The following is a 16,888-nucleotide window of genomic DNA, read 5'->3' as shown; positions in this document are numbered from 1 at the left end:
GGATGGTGATGTTCTTGCAGGCCGAAACGCTTTACACATCGATGTACACATGGCGTCTGGCTTCATCTACTGGTGCGACTTCAGCAGCACCGTGGCGTCGCAGAACGCGGTCAGACGGATCAAGCCCGACGGCTCGGGATTACGTAGCGTGGTCACGTCCGGGATAGGACGCAACGGGATACGAGGCATCGCTGTGGACTGGGCTGCAGGTACAGTGTTGTCTCTCAGCGTTGTCACTTCACACAAAGATGTGCTCATTTCAGTTTTCCTTTCTTTAAACCATTGATACCTGATGCAGTATTTGCGTGTATATCCCTCATTTGTGTGTGTATCCCTTTAAGACCGTGAACCGCGTGACGCGGTTCGCGGTCTTAAAGGGATACACACACAAATGCTGCATCAGGTATCAATGGGTTAAACTAATGTGTATGTTCTCCCCGTGCTCCCCTGGGGGTTCCCTGCTATAAAAAAAACATGCAAAAAAACAAAGAGAATTTAAGACAGAAACTACAGTATACATGCACTCAGTACCCTTGAAAACATGTTTTGAGGTAACTTATAAGACCGTTGGATAATCAAAGATCACTTGAGCGTTGAGCTCTTCGAAGTTACCATTTATTTGTACCCCTTTGACTTACTTCCACAATTGTAACAATTTAAATGCAGGCAAGAGTAAAAAAAAATGTTTTCTACGCCTCGACTAAATCATACATTAATTACTGTCTTGCATATTTAATTAATCCATTTAATGAAGAAAACGTCAACTTAGTTGTCATTTCTGGTGTTATTCTTGCTTGTTTGTATATGTTACATGGTCCGAGACTTTGCCAAAACAGCCAAGTCCAGGCAGCAGATGTGGCTAACCTGGTGGACTCTGAGTAAGAATCTTTATCACAGTGTTTGACTCACAGAGCAGACAGATCAGTCCTCACACAGGTGACTCACAGAGCAGGCAGATCAGTCCTCACACAGGTGACTCACAGAGCAGGCAGATCAGTCCTCACACAGGTGACTCACAGAGCAGACAGATCAGTCCTCACACAGGTGACTCACAGAGCAGGCAGATCAGTCCTCACACAGGTGACTCACAAAGCAGGCAGATCAGTCCTCACACAGGTGACTCACAGAGCAGACAGATCAGTCCTCACACAGGTGACTCACAGAGCAGGGAGATCAGTCCTCACACAGGTGACTCACAGAGCAGGCAGATCAGTCCTCACACAGGTGACTCACAGAGCAGGCAGATCAGTCCTCACACAGGTGACTCACAGAGCAGACAGATCAGTCCTCACACAGGTGACTCACAGAGCAGACAGATCAGTCCTCACACAGGTGACTCACAGAGCAGGCAGATCAGTCCTCACACAGGTGACTCACAGAGCAGGCAGATCAGTCCTCACACAGGTGACTCACAGAGCAGGCAGATCAGTCCTCACACAGGTGACTCACAGAGCAGGCAGATCAGTCCTCACACAGGTGACAGGATTTAGAAATGTCACCTTTCATAATTGCATTGCTATAACTCTGAGCAGTGTTACTTTCAAAATGTAATTACTAGTTACTTTCATTTGAAAGTAATACGTTACTTTACAATATTACTGTCTGTGTAGAGTAACTCATTACTTATTACACTACTTTTGCATTACTTTCACCAAAATAACTGCAGTAGCAGAATGACATCGCGGCCCCGGAACATCCCAAAAAAGAATTTAAACCGTCTTGAAGTCAGTGTAAACCGTCCAACATTCTAAATGTTATCCTTTTCCTTTGTTATTGTCATCCATAGTGGTTATTTGCATAAAAACACACAATTTGATTAGGAAATGATTGTATCTTTATTATTATTATTTATGTGCTTTGATTAATTTTTTTTAACTCAATTTGTAACTTGTGTTACTTGACAAAGTAGCTGGTATAATATTACTGAAATCCTATTGATAATAAGTATATTACTGAGTTACTGCTAAAAGTAATATATTACATGTAATATGTTACTTTTGTAATGAGTTACCCCCAACACTGTTGATAACACAATCATTATGTCAGCTTTTTAGTGCATTTACTAAATATGATCTGTTTGACCACCAGTTACCTTTCCATCCTATTGCAACTAACCAGTCACCGTGGGTGACGGATTGTAACTTATGAGTTCATGACCTCATGACGTGCTGGTTTAAACACGGTCTTTACTGGATTCTGTCTCCAGGGAACCTGTATTTCACCAATGCCTTCCTGACCGAGACGTACGTGGAGGTGCTACGGCTGAATACCACTTTCCGCAGGGTCCTGTTAAAGACCCAAGTGGACATGCCGCGCCACATCGTGGTGGACCCCACAAACAGATACTTGTTCTGGGCCGATTATGGTCAGAACCCCAAGATCGAGCGGGCGCTCTTGGACGGGACGAACCGCACAGTTCTGGTGTCATCGGGGATTATAACGCCACGCGGCCTTGCTCTGGACCAGCAAACTGGCTACGTCTACTGGGTGGATGACTCCCTGGATATGATTGCCCGTGTCAGCCCTCAAGGTGGAGAGACGGAGATCGTCAGGTACGGCAGCCGCTACCCCACTCCCTATGGGATCACGGTGTTTGAGAGCAGTATCATTTGGGTGGACAGGAACCTAAAGAAGGTGCTCCAAGCTAGTAAAGAGCCAGGCAGCACAGAGCAACCTACTGTCATCCGAGACAACGTCAACATGCTTAGGGACGTCACCATCTTTGACCGGCGCACGCAGCCCAGCTCAGCCCAGCGTCTTAACGACAACCCCTGTGTCGAGGCCAATGGAGGCTGCGCCCACTTCTGCTTCGCCCTCCCCGGCACCCAGACGAAGAAATGTGGCTGCGCGTTCGGCAACCTCGCAGCAGATAGTGAGACCTGCGTGGTGTCCCGGGACGACTACCTCATCTACACCACGGAGAGCACCGTGCGAAGCCTGCGCCTCGACCCCGAGGACCACGCGCTGCCCTTCCCTGTGGTCAATGTGCCGCGCACCTCGGTGGCGCTGGATTTTGACCTCACAGACAGGAGGATCTACTTCACACAGAGCACAGGCGCAGGAGCAAGCAAGATCAGCTACATCAGCCTGTCCTCTCCCACCTCGCCCCCTGTAGTGGTGGCTTCAGGTAAACGCCAGTTCTATACTCTCTCTCACTTCTCTAGATCCACTTACTTCCATCTGTTTCGCCTTTATTTCCTGTATGCTTCTATAAAAGAGAATGGTTGCTGATGTTCGTGTGGTCTATGTGCTTGGACAGATCTAGGCGCTCCTGATGGTATAGCTTATGATTGGATCAATGGAAGGATTTACTACAGTGACTATGTCAACCAGAGCATCAGCTCCATGTCTGTGGATGGCTCACAGAGGACTATTATCGCCCATGTGGCCAGGCCGAGGGCAATCATGCTGGATCCCTGCAGGGGGTGAGACTAACTTCTCTTACAGTAGCATGAGCCTAAATTAGTAAGAAGAAGAAGACAGAAATGTACATTATATTGTGTCATTGGATTGAATTTGCGTTTTGAAAATCCTTCCGTGTGCCACAGCTACATGTATTGGACCGACTGGGGAACCAATGCAAAGATTGAGCGTGCCACTTTAGGCGGGAACTTCCGAACGGAGATCGTGAACAGCAGTCTCGTGTGGCCCAATGGACTGACCCTGGACTACGAAGAGCAGAGGCTGTATTGGGCAGACGCCAGCTTGTAAGATCTGGAAAAAAGTATCTTCAAATTGCTTTACTGAATCGTCCCGTTACATTCGTGCTAATGTCTGTCGTCTCTGTTTTTTTGCTCGGTCATCAGGCAGAAGATCGAGCGCTGCTCTCTCACCGGAGCCAATCGGGAGGTCATCGTCAGCACGGCCATCTATCCCTTTGCCATGGCCATGTACGGCCAGTTCATCTACTGGAGCGACTGGAACACGCGCAGCATCTACCGGGCCAACAAGCACGATGGCTCTGACCAGAGGGTCATGATTCAGAACCTCCCATCTCGGCCCATGGACATCCACGTTCTGGCCAGCAGGAAGCAGCAGCAGTGCGACAGTCCCTGCCAGCAGTTTAACGGCGGCTGCAGCCACATCTGCACCCCGGGTACGAGGAGCTTCATACTTTTGACGGTGGCCGTTGCAAACCCAACGCTAATCTCATAGAGAATGTATTTGGTCTATTCAATGCTATTGTTCATATCTCATTAGGTCCGAACGGTGCCGAGTGCCAGTGTCCGTCAGAGGGTCGCTGGTACCTGGCAGACAACAAACACTGTATCCCCGACAACGGGACTCGGTGCCAGCCGGGCCAGTTCACCTGTATGAATGGCCGCTGTATTCGCGCCCAGTGGAAATGCGATAATGACAATGACTGTGGAGACGGGAGTGATGAGCTGGAGAGAGTGTGCGGTAGGGTGGCCTTTAGCTATTTATCTATTTATTTATAATTGATTTGGTTAGATACAGATACACAAACATATAACATTTATCAAAAACATCTGATGTCATGTATCGCAACATTAATGTAAAGAATTCATTTCGTTCCTGATTTGCATGCGTGTCTCTCCTCTTCCCGATTTTTGTCCTGCATCGATTTGATCTACAATCTCCCTGTTGATTAGTGATCTTTAGTGATCTTCTTAGTGCCCTTAGATCTTGAGTGATGGTGGTTTACCTCTGCTTCTGTCTTGCAGCAATCAAAATACTACTCTTTCTCTCTGAAATACTATATCCTTTCCCTTTGCTGATACTAACAAGTTCCATTTTTCGCTGTAACAAATCTTTTTTTCTCAGGATCCAAGACTGATTTCAACTATTTCGGTGTGTACTGCGTGCACTTCACTAATCCATTTCTACTTACTTGCTTGTATTCTCCCAGTAATTACACAAATTAACACTTAACAAGTGAATCAATGTGCTTATATCTTGCATGCAGTGCCCCAAGTGGTGTCATCGTTTATTGCCTTGTCAGGTAAAATCAATGAGTGTATATATCAGCCCACTTCCGCCTAACCTCGCTCTCTATTGGCTAGAGGAGCTCTGACCTGTCATTGGTTCTGATTGGCAGCCTTCCACACGTGCGAGCCTACAGTGTTCACCTGTGGGAACGGGCGATGCGTGCCCTACCACTACCGCTGTGACCACTACGACGACTGTGGGGACAACAGCGACGAGGCGGCCTGTCTCTTCAGGCCCTGCGACGCCGACGCCGAGTTCACCTGCAACAACGGACGCTGTATCGCCAAGGAATACGTCTGCAATGGCATCAACAACTGCTACGACAACGGCACCTCGGACGAGCAGAACTGCCGTGAGTCATCGCCTCCCTGAAACAGAGATCATACTTGATTGAAGAATGGATCGCTCGTAATAACGGCATTCTCCTTTGTGTTACTTCAGCGGAGAGAACCTGCCAGCCAGAGCACACAAAGTGTCAGTCTACTAACATCTGCATCCCACGTTCCTACCTGTGTGACGGAGACAACGACTGTGGAGATATGAGCGACGAGAGCCCAACGCACTGTGGTGAGTTATGCTACTTTTTTGTCTGTTCCATATTTTCCATCTTTACACCATTTGTACCATTTATCACATGTCACCATAGCGTTGTTACGTTGTTCAAATAAAACATACGTGTATATTAGAAAGACGGAAGCATTCAATAAACAACAACTGGTGCAAACTGCTGTTCTCATATTGAAACGACAAAAAAAGCTCCAGCATTATTTCTCCTAACTTTTGGACAATCATTTTTCTGTAGCATGTATGTGTGTCTCCAAGCTCTAAATGCATTAAATGCTCATTGTTATGAAGTATACAGCTGATTATTACTAGGATGTTCTGTGGGGTACCGCCTTACTGACTCGTTCTGAAACAGAGTTCTGAAAGCTTGCTTCCTGAATGTGGATTTAGCCTTCAGCAGTCTAGAAAGCAAAAGACACAGGGTATGATCTCCGTTTCAAATGAGGGGTCTCAAGGTCGCCCAATCCAGGAAACAAACAGACATTTATCTCCCGAAAGTTACAAGACGGAGGATTGTAAAGTAGAGTAGAGAGTAGAGCTCTTCAGAGGTGAAAGTAAAGAAGTAACCAAATTGTTCACCCTATCCTCCTGCTGTTAACCATAACCTGTTAAACATAACCAACCATAACTAATTAGCCCTCGTATGTCTCTACCCTCGCACTTTATTCTTTTGTAGTTTCGCACTTTTATCCCACGCACTTTAGTTTCTAACGCACCATTATTATGTCCATTTTGCCACATTGTTGTTGTTTTCTGTTTTGATGTTGTCTTTTATCTTGTATGTTTTTATGTCTCGAGGACTACGGATGCAAATTAGCTCTTAGCTAAATCCGACATATTTACTGTTATCATATAGATGACTCTGTATAGGTAACTGTTCATTAATGTGTACTGTCCTGACCAAATAAATAAAGTAAAGTAAAGTAAAAGCCTGCCCCCTCATCATCATGTCCACACAGCAAGACCCTCAAGTGACTTCATGCCTTTCTACCTCCCCTCCCCTCCCCTCCCCTCCGCATAGCCACATCCTCGTGTTCCCAGAACGAGTTCCGTTGCTCAAGCGGTCGCTGCATCCCCGCCCACTGGTACTGTGATGGAGGGGCCGACTGCGCCGACAGCTCCGATGAACCCTCCTCCTGCAGTGAGTACCACACACACACCCCCGACCCCCCCACCCCCACCCCCCCCACCCGGACCCCCGTTCTGGACGGTTGGCTTTGTGCGTCTGCGTCTCGTCCCTTTATCAGCTGCTGGGTTTTGTGTGTCTGTGTCTGTCTGTGAGTGATGTAGTGGAGAGTGCGAGTCAGTGGTGTATGTCTTTGTCGGGGATGTGGTCAGCCAGGCCTCCTATTGTCAGCTGCATTCCTCTATGGTGACGCCCCTCAGTGTCCGCTGACAAACAGCCCCTCCCCCTCCCTTTGTGCCCCCCGGGGGTTACAGAGCCTCGCTTTGGCCTTTTGTTTAGATAGCTCGCCAGGCATGGGAATTTGGAGTTGCCATGACTATTTTTCGGCTAATGTTGTATTGTGTCTTACTTATTTGTTCAAACCCAATGGGAAAGTACTTAGGATAATTGATAATTGTAACAAAAAGAAAAAAGAAAAATAACTGTATATAGAAGGATAAATATCACAGAAGTTCACAGAAGTTATTATTCACTCGCCATAGTTGTTTTGGCTGGATCATAATGTGATACATAAGTTTTTTTGTCTTTGTTTACGTTTTCTTATGGTATGATCTGTTACTCTCAGCCAATGACATGTTTTTTAGCCTTCCTGTCTTGACCACATTAGGAATAAGTTTTGGAAACTTTGTGTTATCCACCTTTTGATGATCAAATAAACAAACAAACAAACAAATATACCATTGAACATGAATGCTTAATGATATGGTTTGTCCCCTCAGCAACGCTGGTCAGAAGCTGCAATGCCGATCAGTTCCGCTGCGATGACGGCAGGTGCATTGCCTCATCCTGGATCTGTGACGGGGACAACGACTGTGGCGACATGAGTGACGAAGACCAGCGGCACAACTGTGGTATGCATCCTCTCACCTCCTCCCCTGTCCTCTGCCCTCTCTTCCTCCTGCTTCTCCTCCTCTTCTCCATCTCCTCCCCTCATAGGCCAACTTCTGGTTCCCCACTGCTCCTCCGCTCTGCCCCCTCCTACTCCCCTGATCCTCTCCTCTTTCAGGACACTGATGGATTAGGATACATGCTGCCGGGGGAGTGTTGTGGGGGAGACACTGGGGGTAGTCAGTGCCTAGCATCTTTGGCTCTCGTGGAAGGTCTCCGGCCAGAGTCCAAGGAGCTGACATTCCTGATTTCTCCTGCCTCACTCGTTACTTTGTGCACGTCTCTTTTCCCTGGCTTCCTGGCTCAGGGTGGATCAAGACTTGTATGTTGTGTCTCACCAATGTGGCTTCCCAACAATATGATGCCTGGAGCCAGAGACTTTGGTGCTCCCTGACCCGCTGCAGGAGACTCACTTCAAACAATGTGGATCAATCACATTAGGTGGATAAAGAATTTCAAGTCACGGCTGCGTGTCTTGAAATACAGTTTGGAATGTTTGGATTGCGAAAAATGCAGGGTGGCATGGGGTCATCATCATCATCATCATCATCATCATCATCATCCTTATTTCAATTATTGTAATTCACCCCTGCCTTACTTTTGTTTCTCTCCAGCCAATCGCACGTGTTCAGCTGCAGAGTTCACCTGTGTGAACAACCAACCACCTCAGCGGAAATGCATCCCTCATGATTGGGTGTGTGACGGAGATGCAGACTGCGCAGATGCGTTAGATGAGCATCAAAACTGCACACGCAGATCCTGCGGCGTCAATGAGTTCACCTGTAGCAACGGCCTCTGCATACGCAGCTCTTACAGGTTAGAAAATATGAAACCCATGAAACGACATTAAACGGGCAGGGCAAACTTTATCGATATTGCACATTGCACACACAAGGCAAATTCAATGTGCTTCACATGAAACACAGAAAATACTTAGTTTGTCAGGTAAAATGACATTATCGACTCATAAAATGACATTAAAAAGAAAGAAGGAAAGAAAGAAAGACCGAGTAAGTAAGGATATAATAATAAAACAGAAATAAAAGAAAGAAATGCAAATTAAAATGTGAACGTCTGGCATTTGTGAATGAATTGAAAGCAGCAGCCTCCAGGTAGAGAAATAACAGCGCTGTGTGGCCCATCTTGTGATGTCAGGTGTGACCGGCGTAACGACTGTGGGGACAGCAGCGACGAGCAGGGCTGCACCTACCAGCCGTGCCAGCAGCACCAGTTCACCTGCCAGAATGGCCGCTGCGTGTCCCACGACTTTGTCTGCGACGGGGACAACGACTGTGGGGACGGGTCTGATGAGCTGGAGGAGCTATGCCACACCCCCACGCCCACCTGCCCCCCCGGACAGTTCAGGTGTGACAATGGGCACTGTATCTCCCTGAGCAAGGTGTGCGACAGGAACGACGACTGCTCAGACAACAGTGATGAGAAGGGATGTGGTGAGTGTGAAGAAGAGCCTCATTTACGGAGTCGTTCAGGAATTCGAATCCCAGTGTTTGCTTGCTGGCGAGTTTCTCAGCCTGTTGCACACTCCCTCTAGGGGGGATGTGAAGGAAGTGCAGTGAGGAGTATGGTAAATGACAGAAATACGGGTACAGCTGTAACCATTGCTGGATGAGCATTTCTGTGCTTTGTACAGTACATAGGAATGCTACAGCGAGATGATGTACAGCTAATGACCTGGAGCATTCTGTGCTATGTGCTACATTCTGTAGCTAAAGAAACACCTTACAATCACATGAAAATAACATTGACCTTGCTGATTTGAACCAGTATATACAGTGAATGATTCGAACGCTTCTAACACACGCGGTTATGGCTGGTTATGGCCAGTATATCAAATAAAAGAGGTGATTTGATCAGAGATATTCTCAAATTTCTTAATTCATCTTATAAATGCATTCCATACTAGAGTCTAGAGTACTCAGAATTAACATAGTGACAGAATAGAAATGTGGCAAATTCCATAATAATCCATAGGCTCTCTTAATCTATGACTAGGATGATTTCACAGGGGAAAAGTGTTTTCATTTTCATGCTTTTGGAGAGATATTACAGATCATTTCACCACTAATAGCTGCCACTAATTGTAGACTGATATGGAGGGCAGGCACCCATTGGTCAACGCTGTCGTTTATAAGGGTTCAAACTGTGTGATTGATTGTGCTTTGTTACAACCACCTCCATTAATGCTTGCTAATTAATTTTCTCTTTTTCTTTTCTGGCTCCAGGTATCAACGAATGCACAGACCCCTCCATCCACCACTGTGACCACGACTGCGCCGACACGCCCACCAGCTTCGTCTGCACCTGTCGCGCCGGCTACCGCCTCATGTCCGACAACAAGACGTGCGACGACGTGAACGAGTGCGGCGAGACGCCGGGCGTGTGCAGCCAGGTGTGCGAGAACACCGTGGGCTCGTACGTGTGCAAGTGCGCGCCGGGGTTCCTCCGAGAGCCGGACGGACGCAGCTGCCGTCAGAACAGCGACGTCGCGCCCTACCTCATCTTCAGCAACCGCTATTACCTGCGCAACCTGTCGACGGACGGGGACGCCTACTCGCTGATCCTGCAGGGCCTGAGCAGCGTGGTGGCCGTGGACTTTGACCGTGTGGACAAGCGTCTTTACTGGATCGACGTGAGCCGCCGGGTGATCGAGAGGATGTCCTTCAACGGCAGCAACAGAGAGGCGGTGGTCAACGGCGTGCCGCACGGCGAGGGCCTCGCTGTCGATTGGATAGCCAGGAAGCTGTACTGGGTGGACAGCTTCCTGGATTGTCTCAAAGTGTGCGAGCTGGACGGGCGCTTTGTGAAGAAACTGGCCGAACACTGTGTCGACGCCAATAACACCTACTGCTTTGAAAACCCCAGAGCAATTGTCTTGCATCCCAAATATGGGTGGGTAGCAGTCTGTAGTCAAACGAGTTGACATTTTGTGTTTAGAGATATATGGATTCTGCTTTATTGTGATCACGGTTATAGTGATCAACCGCTTATATTGATCAAAAAGCTTGGTCCTAGAATCATTCCTATACACATGCTGTTTAAATAATCTGCTTATAGTGATGATCAATACTCCGCTTACAGTGATCATTTTGGGCCTTGTCCCACCTGAGAACAATGGAAAAAATGTTTAAAACTACAGTAATTTTATCATTTTTTACTTACAAACTGCCAAAAATGAGCCAACAAGATACAGCAGCAATACTCAGTGCATGTCTGTCTGTATAATGGAGAGATCACGGCATCTCTGTCTGTGGAGAGATGGTGGCGTCTCTGCCTATGTGAAGCCAGCTGTGTTTGAAACAGCTGGAGGCCTAACTTACTGTATGGAGTTTTTTAAAGTCAATAACATTCCTTTACTTTATTTGTACTGTATTCATGTAATACATATACAAATGTTATACAAATGTCAATTAGATGGTAACCTGCATGAGAAATAAATAAAAAGAAAAAACAATAGGTTATAATGATCATCGTCTTATAGTGATCAATAGACCCTTCTCACGGGGGCCATTTTGTGTCGAAAAGGCAGGATAAACACAGCTGCAAGCAAAACACTAATGAGGGTTTCCATCTTCCATGATTGGAAGTTGGAAACCTTCATTAGTGTTTTGCTTGCACCTGTGTTTATCCTGCCTTTTCGACACAAAATGGCCCCCGTGAAAAGGGTCTATTTGACCCGTCCCAAGGTGATGACTATAAGAGGAGTGCACTGTATTATGTGACGTGATCTAAAGTCATTTTCTTGTCTTCCCGTCAGGTACGTATACTGGACGGACTGGGGAGACAAGGCCTTTATTGGCCGCGTCGGGATGGACGGAACCAACAAGGCAGCCATCATCACCGCCAAGCTCGAGTGGCCCAACGGGATCACCATAGACTACACTAACGACAAGCTCTACTGGTCCGATGCACATCTCAATTACATTGAGTAAGTACACTCGTCGTCATGCTGGCACAAATCCCGGGATCCCACATCTTTAGCCGACGGTAAATGCTGTGAGACTTGAACCTTCTGGCTTTTATTTCTCCCCCCACAGGTACTCAGACTTGGACGGGCGCCACAGACACACAGTGTACGACGGAAACCTGCCTCACCCCTTTGCCCTGACGGTGTTTGAGGAGACCGTGTACTGGACCGACTGGAACACGCGCACCGTGGAGAAAGGCAACAAATACGACGGCTCGGGTCGCCAGGCCCTGGTTAACACCACGCACAGGCCGTTTGACATCCAAGTGTGCCATCCTTACAGACAGCCTATTGGTGAGCAGTGTTGGGGGTAACTCATTACAAAAGTAACATATTACATGTAATATATTACTTTTAGCAGTAACTCTGTAATATCACTTATTACTTATAGGATTTCAGTAATATTATACCAGTTACTTTGTCAAGTAACTCAAGTTACAAATTGAGTTACATTTGATTAAATCAAAGCACATATTTAAAAAAGATACAATCATTTCCTAATCAAACTGTGTTTTTATGCAAATAACCACTATAGATGACAATAACAAAGGAAAAGAATAACATTTAGAATTTTGGATTGTTCACACTGACTTCAAGGCGGTTGAAATTCTTTTTTGGGATGGTTCCGGGGCGGCGATGTCATTCTGCTGCTGCTGTTGTTTTGGTAAAAGTAATGCAAAAGTAGTGTAATAAGTAACGAGTTACTCTACACAGAAAGTAATATTGTAAATTAACTTATTACTTTCAAATGAAAGTAACTAGTAATATGTAGTATATTACATTTTGAAAGTAACTTGCCCAACACTATTGGTGAGCCTATCCAATCTGACAATCCGGTGTATCATTATAGACTCCCTTGTTTACACGGAGGAGATCGCTGTCACTTACTTACTTATCTTGAGACATTTTCCCGGGTTTTGAAGTCAGTTTGACTGCTCTCTTACCTGTGGGACAATGCCTGGGGCCTGTGTTTGACAATGGGGATTGTTTGACTCGCTCTCCCGACAGTGACCAATCCCTGTGCGCTGAACAATGGAGGCTGCTCTCACCTGTGCTTGATCCGTGACGGGGGGCGGGACCACACCTGCGAGTGCCCTGACCATTTCCTGACTGTCCAGATAGGGGGCGTGACCAGATGCCTTCCCATGTGCACCAGCACCCAGTACAGATGTGCTGACAATGAACGGTTTGTCAAGCTTTCGTTGCATTGCGTTATATGACTTGTATATATATATATATTATATTATATTTGCGTTATATGACTTGTATATATATATATTATATTATATATATTATATTATATTTGCGTTATACGACTTGTGAGCTTTCTGGAGCCAACTTTATATTTGCCCCCAGCTTTCAGAGGTGTTAAGTCGTTATGTTGCCAGTGTGCAGGGTTTGAATGGGAATAAGGAGCTGAAGAATCCCTCTCTGAGCAGAAGCGGAGAACCCTTTTCACGGGGGCCATTTTTGTGTCGAAAAGGCAGAATAAACACAGGTGCAAGCAAAACACTAATGAGGGTTTCCAAGAAAATCCCATGGGGCCCTTCTGACCGAGTTTAGTTGTCATTACACAACTATTAAATAATCATATATATATAGATGTAGATATCAATCAAAAATGGCTGATAGAATGTAAAAAAAATGTTTTCACACCTTTAGCCTGTATTAACAGCAAAGATTAAATGAAAAAAAAATTAACTTCAGAAACTTAGGAGGTATTCACACTTGTCTCGTTTGGAGCAGTTGTTCTGAAACAGGGAGCGTTTCCCCTCCTGGTGCAGCTCGTTTGGGCATATGGGAACACGGCAATCGCACTCGGATGCGGGACAAAACAAGCGGGCCGAGATCGCCAAGAAAGGGCGGTCTCTCCGCTTCCAAACAAACTCTGGAGCGGTTCATTTGTGGTGAGAACGTGATCTGAGCTCGATCCGGCACAACTGCAGGAAGCCTCGCACATTTTTGGATTAGACGAGCTCCCACAGCAGCTGAACATATCCGCTCTATAGCAGTTCAGCTATATAACAGTGTTGACCCTACCTCTGCCTCAACAGCTCTAAACAGTGTTGACTCTACCTCTGCCTCAACAGCTCTAAACAGTGTTGACTCTACCTCTGCCTCAACAGCTCTAAACAGTGTTGACCCTACCTCTGCCTCAACAGCTCTAAACAGTGTTGACTCTACCTCTGCCTCAACAGCTCTAAACAGTGTTGACTCTACCTCTGCCTCAACAGCTCTAAACAGTGTTGAGCCTACCTCTGCCTCAACAGCTCTAAACAGTGTTGAGCCTACCTCTGCCTCAACAGCTCTGGCACAAGCTCTAAACAGTGTTGACCCTACCTCTGCCTCAACAGCTCTAAACAGTGTTGAGCCTACCTCTGCCTCAACAGCTCTAAACAGTGTTGACTCTACCTCTGCCTCAACAGCTCTGGCACAAGCTCTAAACAGTGTTGACCCTACCTCTGCCTCAACAGCTCTAAACAGTGTTGAGCCTACCTCTGCCTCAACAGCTCTAAACAGTGTTGACTCTACCTCTGCCTCAACAGCTCTGGCACAAGCTCTAAACAGTGTTGACCCTACCTCTGCCTCAACAGCTCTAAACAGTGTTGACCCTACCTCTGCCTCAACAGCTCTGGCACAAGAGCTCTAAACAGTGTTGACTCTACTTCTGCCTCAACAGCTCTGCCACAAGCTCTAAACAGTGTTGACTCTACTTCTGCCTCAACAGCTCTAGCACAAGCTCTAAACGGTGTTGACTCTACCTCTGCCTCAACAGCTCTGGCACAAGCACTAAACAGTGTTGACTCTACCTCTGCCTCAACAGCTCTGGCACAAGCTCTAAACAGTGTTGACCCTACCTCTGCCTCAACAGCTCTGGCACAAACTCTAAACAGTGTTGAGCCTACCTCTGCCTCAACAGCTCTGGCACAAGCTCTAAACAGTGTTGAGCCTACCTCTGCCTCAACAGCTCTGGCACAAGCTCTAAACAGTGTTGAGCCTACCTCTGCCTCAACAGCTCTGGCACAAGCTCTAAACAGTGTTGAGCCTACCTCTGCCTCAACAGCTCTGGCACAAGCTCTAAACAGTGTTGACCCTGCCTCTGCCTCAACAGCTCTGGCACAAACTCTAAACAGTGTTGACTCTACCTCTGCCTCAACAGCTCTAAACAGTGTTGACCCTACCTCTGCCTCAACAGCTCTAAACAGTGTTGAGCCTACCTCTGCCTCAACAGCTCTAAACAGTGTTGACCCTACCTCTGCCTCAACAGCTCTAAACAGTGTTGAGCCTACCTCTGCCTCAACAGCTCTAAACAGTGTTGACCCTACCTCTGCCTCAACAGCTCTAAACAGTGTTGAGCCTACCTCTGCCTCAACAGCTCTAAACAGTGTTGACCCTACCTCTGCCTCAACAGCTCTAAACAGTGTTGAGCCTACCTCTGCCTCAACAGCTCTAAACAGTGTTGACCCTACCTCTGCCTCAACAGCTCTAAACAGTGTTGAGCCTACCTCTGCCTCAACAGCTCTAAACAGTGTTGACCCTACCTCTGCCTCAACAGCTCTAAACAGTGTTGAGCCTACCTCTGCCTCAACAGCTCTAAACAGTGTTGACCCTACCTCTGCCTCAACAGCTCTAAACAGTGTTGAGCCTACCTCTGCCTCAACAGCTCTAAACAGTGTTGACTCTACCTCTGCCTCAACAGCTCTAAACAGTGTTGACCCTACCTCTGCCTCAACAGCTCTAAACAGTGTTGACTCTACCTCTGCCTCAACAGCTCTGGCACAAGCTCTAAACGGTGTTGACTCTACCTCTGCCTCAACAGTTGCATTCCTATCTGGTGGAAATGTGACGGTCAGAGGGACTGCAGAGACGGCTCAGACGAGCCCTCTACCTGCCCCAGCCGGCACTGCAGGCTGGGGCAGTTTCAGTGCAACGATGGAAACTGCACCAGCCCACACTTCCTGTGCAACAGCAACCAGGACTGTCACGATGGCTCCGATGAAGACCCTGTGCTGTGTGGTAGGTTGTAATTTTACCGTCAGCTGTTGTTCCATTTTCATAGCTGTTATTCATTAATCCAAGCAGCTTTGTATTCTTTGAAGTGCTTCCTTAGAATGTTAGTGTCCTACTATGTAGAGCTGCAATGATGAATCGATTAGTCGATCGACAGAAAATCAACAATTCTTTTTAAATAATCGATTAATCATTTAGACTATCATTTAAGACAAAAACACTAGATTTCTCTCATTCCAGCTTCTTAAATGTGAATATTTTCTGGTTTCTTTACTCCTCTATGACAGTAAACTGAATATCTATGGGTTGTGTACAAAACAAGGCGTTTGAGAAAGTCATCAAACATTTGGGGAAATAGTGACAAAAGGTTTTGACCATTTCCTGAAATTTTATACACCAAACAACTAGTCGATTAATCGAGAAAATAATCGACAGATTAATCTATAATGAAAATAATCGTTAATTGCAGCCCTATTACTATGTGCCTATGTGTCTTACTATGTGTACATTTGTATTTTATGATGTCACTTCTTGATTTATTCTTCACGTTTTTGTGTTTCTTATCATCTGGTTCTCGTGGTCTTTTTCATTTCATTTTTTATTCACTTTGATCTAACCAGGAATATTCCCATTGAGATTCAGAATCTCTTTTACAATGGAGTCCTGGCCCAGACAGCAGCATAACAAGTTTCATATAAGCATCAAAAGGTTTCACATAAAACAACAGACAGACACAAGACACTACAGCCAATGACATCAAACAATTAGCAGTGTTGAGTTTAAGCATGTGCATTCAGTGGTCAAATAGTCCTTAATCCTGTTTTTGTAATCTCCCATGTTTCTAAAGTAAAGCGTGTTCCTGTCACCTGAGCATGCCTTTCCTTCCAGCCACCCACCAGTGTGAAAGCCACCAATGGCAGTGTGCCAATAAGCGGTGTATCCCCGAGTCGTGGCAGTGCGACGGCGAAGACGACTGCGGTGACAATTCGGACGAAGACCCCGCCCACTGCGCCAGCAGGACCTGTCGCCCCGGACAGTTCAAGTGCCGCAACGGACGCTGCATCCCCCAAAACTGGAAATGCGATGTGGACGACGACTGCGGGGACAACTCCGACGAGCCGATCGAGGAGTGCAGTAAGTAGATACGCACCTGCTGCCTGTTTAGACTAGATGGATACATGACAAAGCAGGCAGATCTGTGGCAGGATTGACGGGAGAAGAACTGGCTTTCTCCTCGGTACGGATAATAGCACTAAAGATACTGTAGGTTCCCTCAAAAGTGTTTCTCTTCGTTGTTGACCATC

General features: G+C 46.5%; 1 protein-coding gene across 3 annotated transcripts in view; it reads left to right on the top strand.

Annotated features, from left to right (window-relative positions):
- The window catches only part of lrp2a (low density lipoprotein receptor-related protein 2a), a gene marked incomplete at both ends in the record, with an annotated part of 70,478 nt that overhangs the window by 34,057 nt on the left and 19,533 nt on the right, over positions 1-16,888 (top strand). Inside the window, 20 exons of one of the 3 annotated variants that reach the window (XM_083641974.1) lie at positions 21-209; positions 2,207-3,127; positions 3,260-3,425; positions 3,549-3,707; positions 3,807-4,096; positions 4,201-4,401; positions 4,786-4,812; positions 4,928-4,963; positions 5,060-5,302; positions 5,392-5,517; positions 6,536-6,655; positions 7,420-7,551; positions 8,203-8,404; positions 8,744-9,039; positions 9,832-10,498; positions 11,364-11,534; positions 11,644-11,867; positions 12,582-12,759; positions 15,394-15,590; positions 16,473-16,718. In XM_083641974.1, coding sequence (XP_083498100.1) covers positions 21-209; positions 2,207-3,127; positions 3,260-3,425; positions 3,549-3,707; positions 3,807-4,096; positions 4,201-4,401; positions 4,786-4,812; positions 4,928-4,963; positions 5,060-5,302; positions 5,392-5,517; positions 6,536-6,655; positions 7,420-7,551; positions 8,203-8,404; positions 8,744-9,039; positions 9,832-10,498; positions 11,364-11,534; positions 11,644-11,867; positions 12,582-12,759; positions 15,394-15,590; positions 16,473-16,718 — 4,791 coding nt within the window. Of the gene's footprint in view, positions 1-20; positions 210-2,206; positions 3,128-3,259; positions 3,426-3,548; positions 3,708-3,806; positions 4,097-4,200; positions 4,402-4,785; positions 4,813-4,897; positions 4,964-5,059; positions 5,303-5,391; positions 5,518-6,535; positions 6,656-7,419; positions 7,552-8,202; positions 8,405-8,743; positions 9,040-9,831; positions 10,499-11,363; positions 11,535-11,643; positions 11,868-12,581; positions 12,760-15,393; positions 15,591-16,472; positions 16,719-16,888 lie in introns of all 3 variants that reach the window. The other 2 variants (XM_083641973.1, XM_083641975.1) reach the window with 2 other exon arrangements.

This window comes from Poromitra crassiceps (genome assembly GCF_964638095.1).
Source record: "Poromitra crassiceps genome assembly, chromosome: 8".
Classification (NCBI taxonomy): Eukaryota; Metazoa; Chordata; class Actinopteri; order Beryciformes; family Melamphaidae; genus Poromitra; species Poromitra crassiceps.
This window is presented reverse-complemented; position numbering and strand designations above follow the sequence as displayed.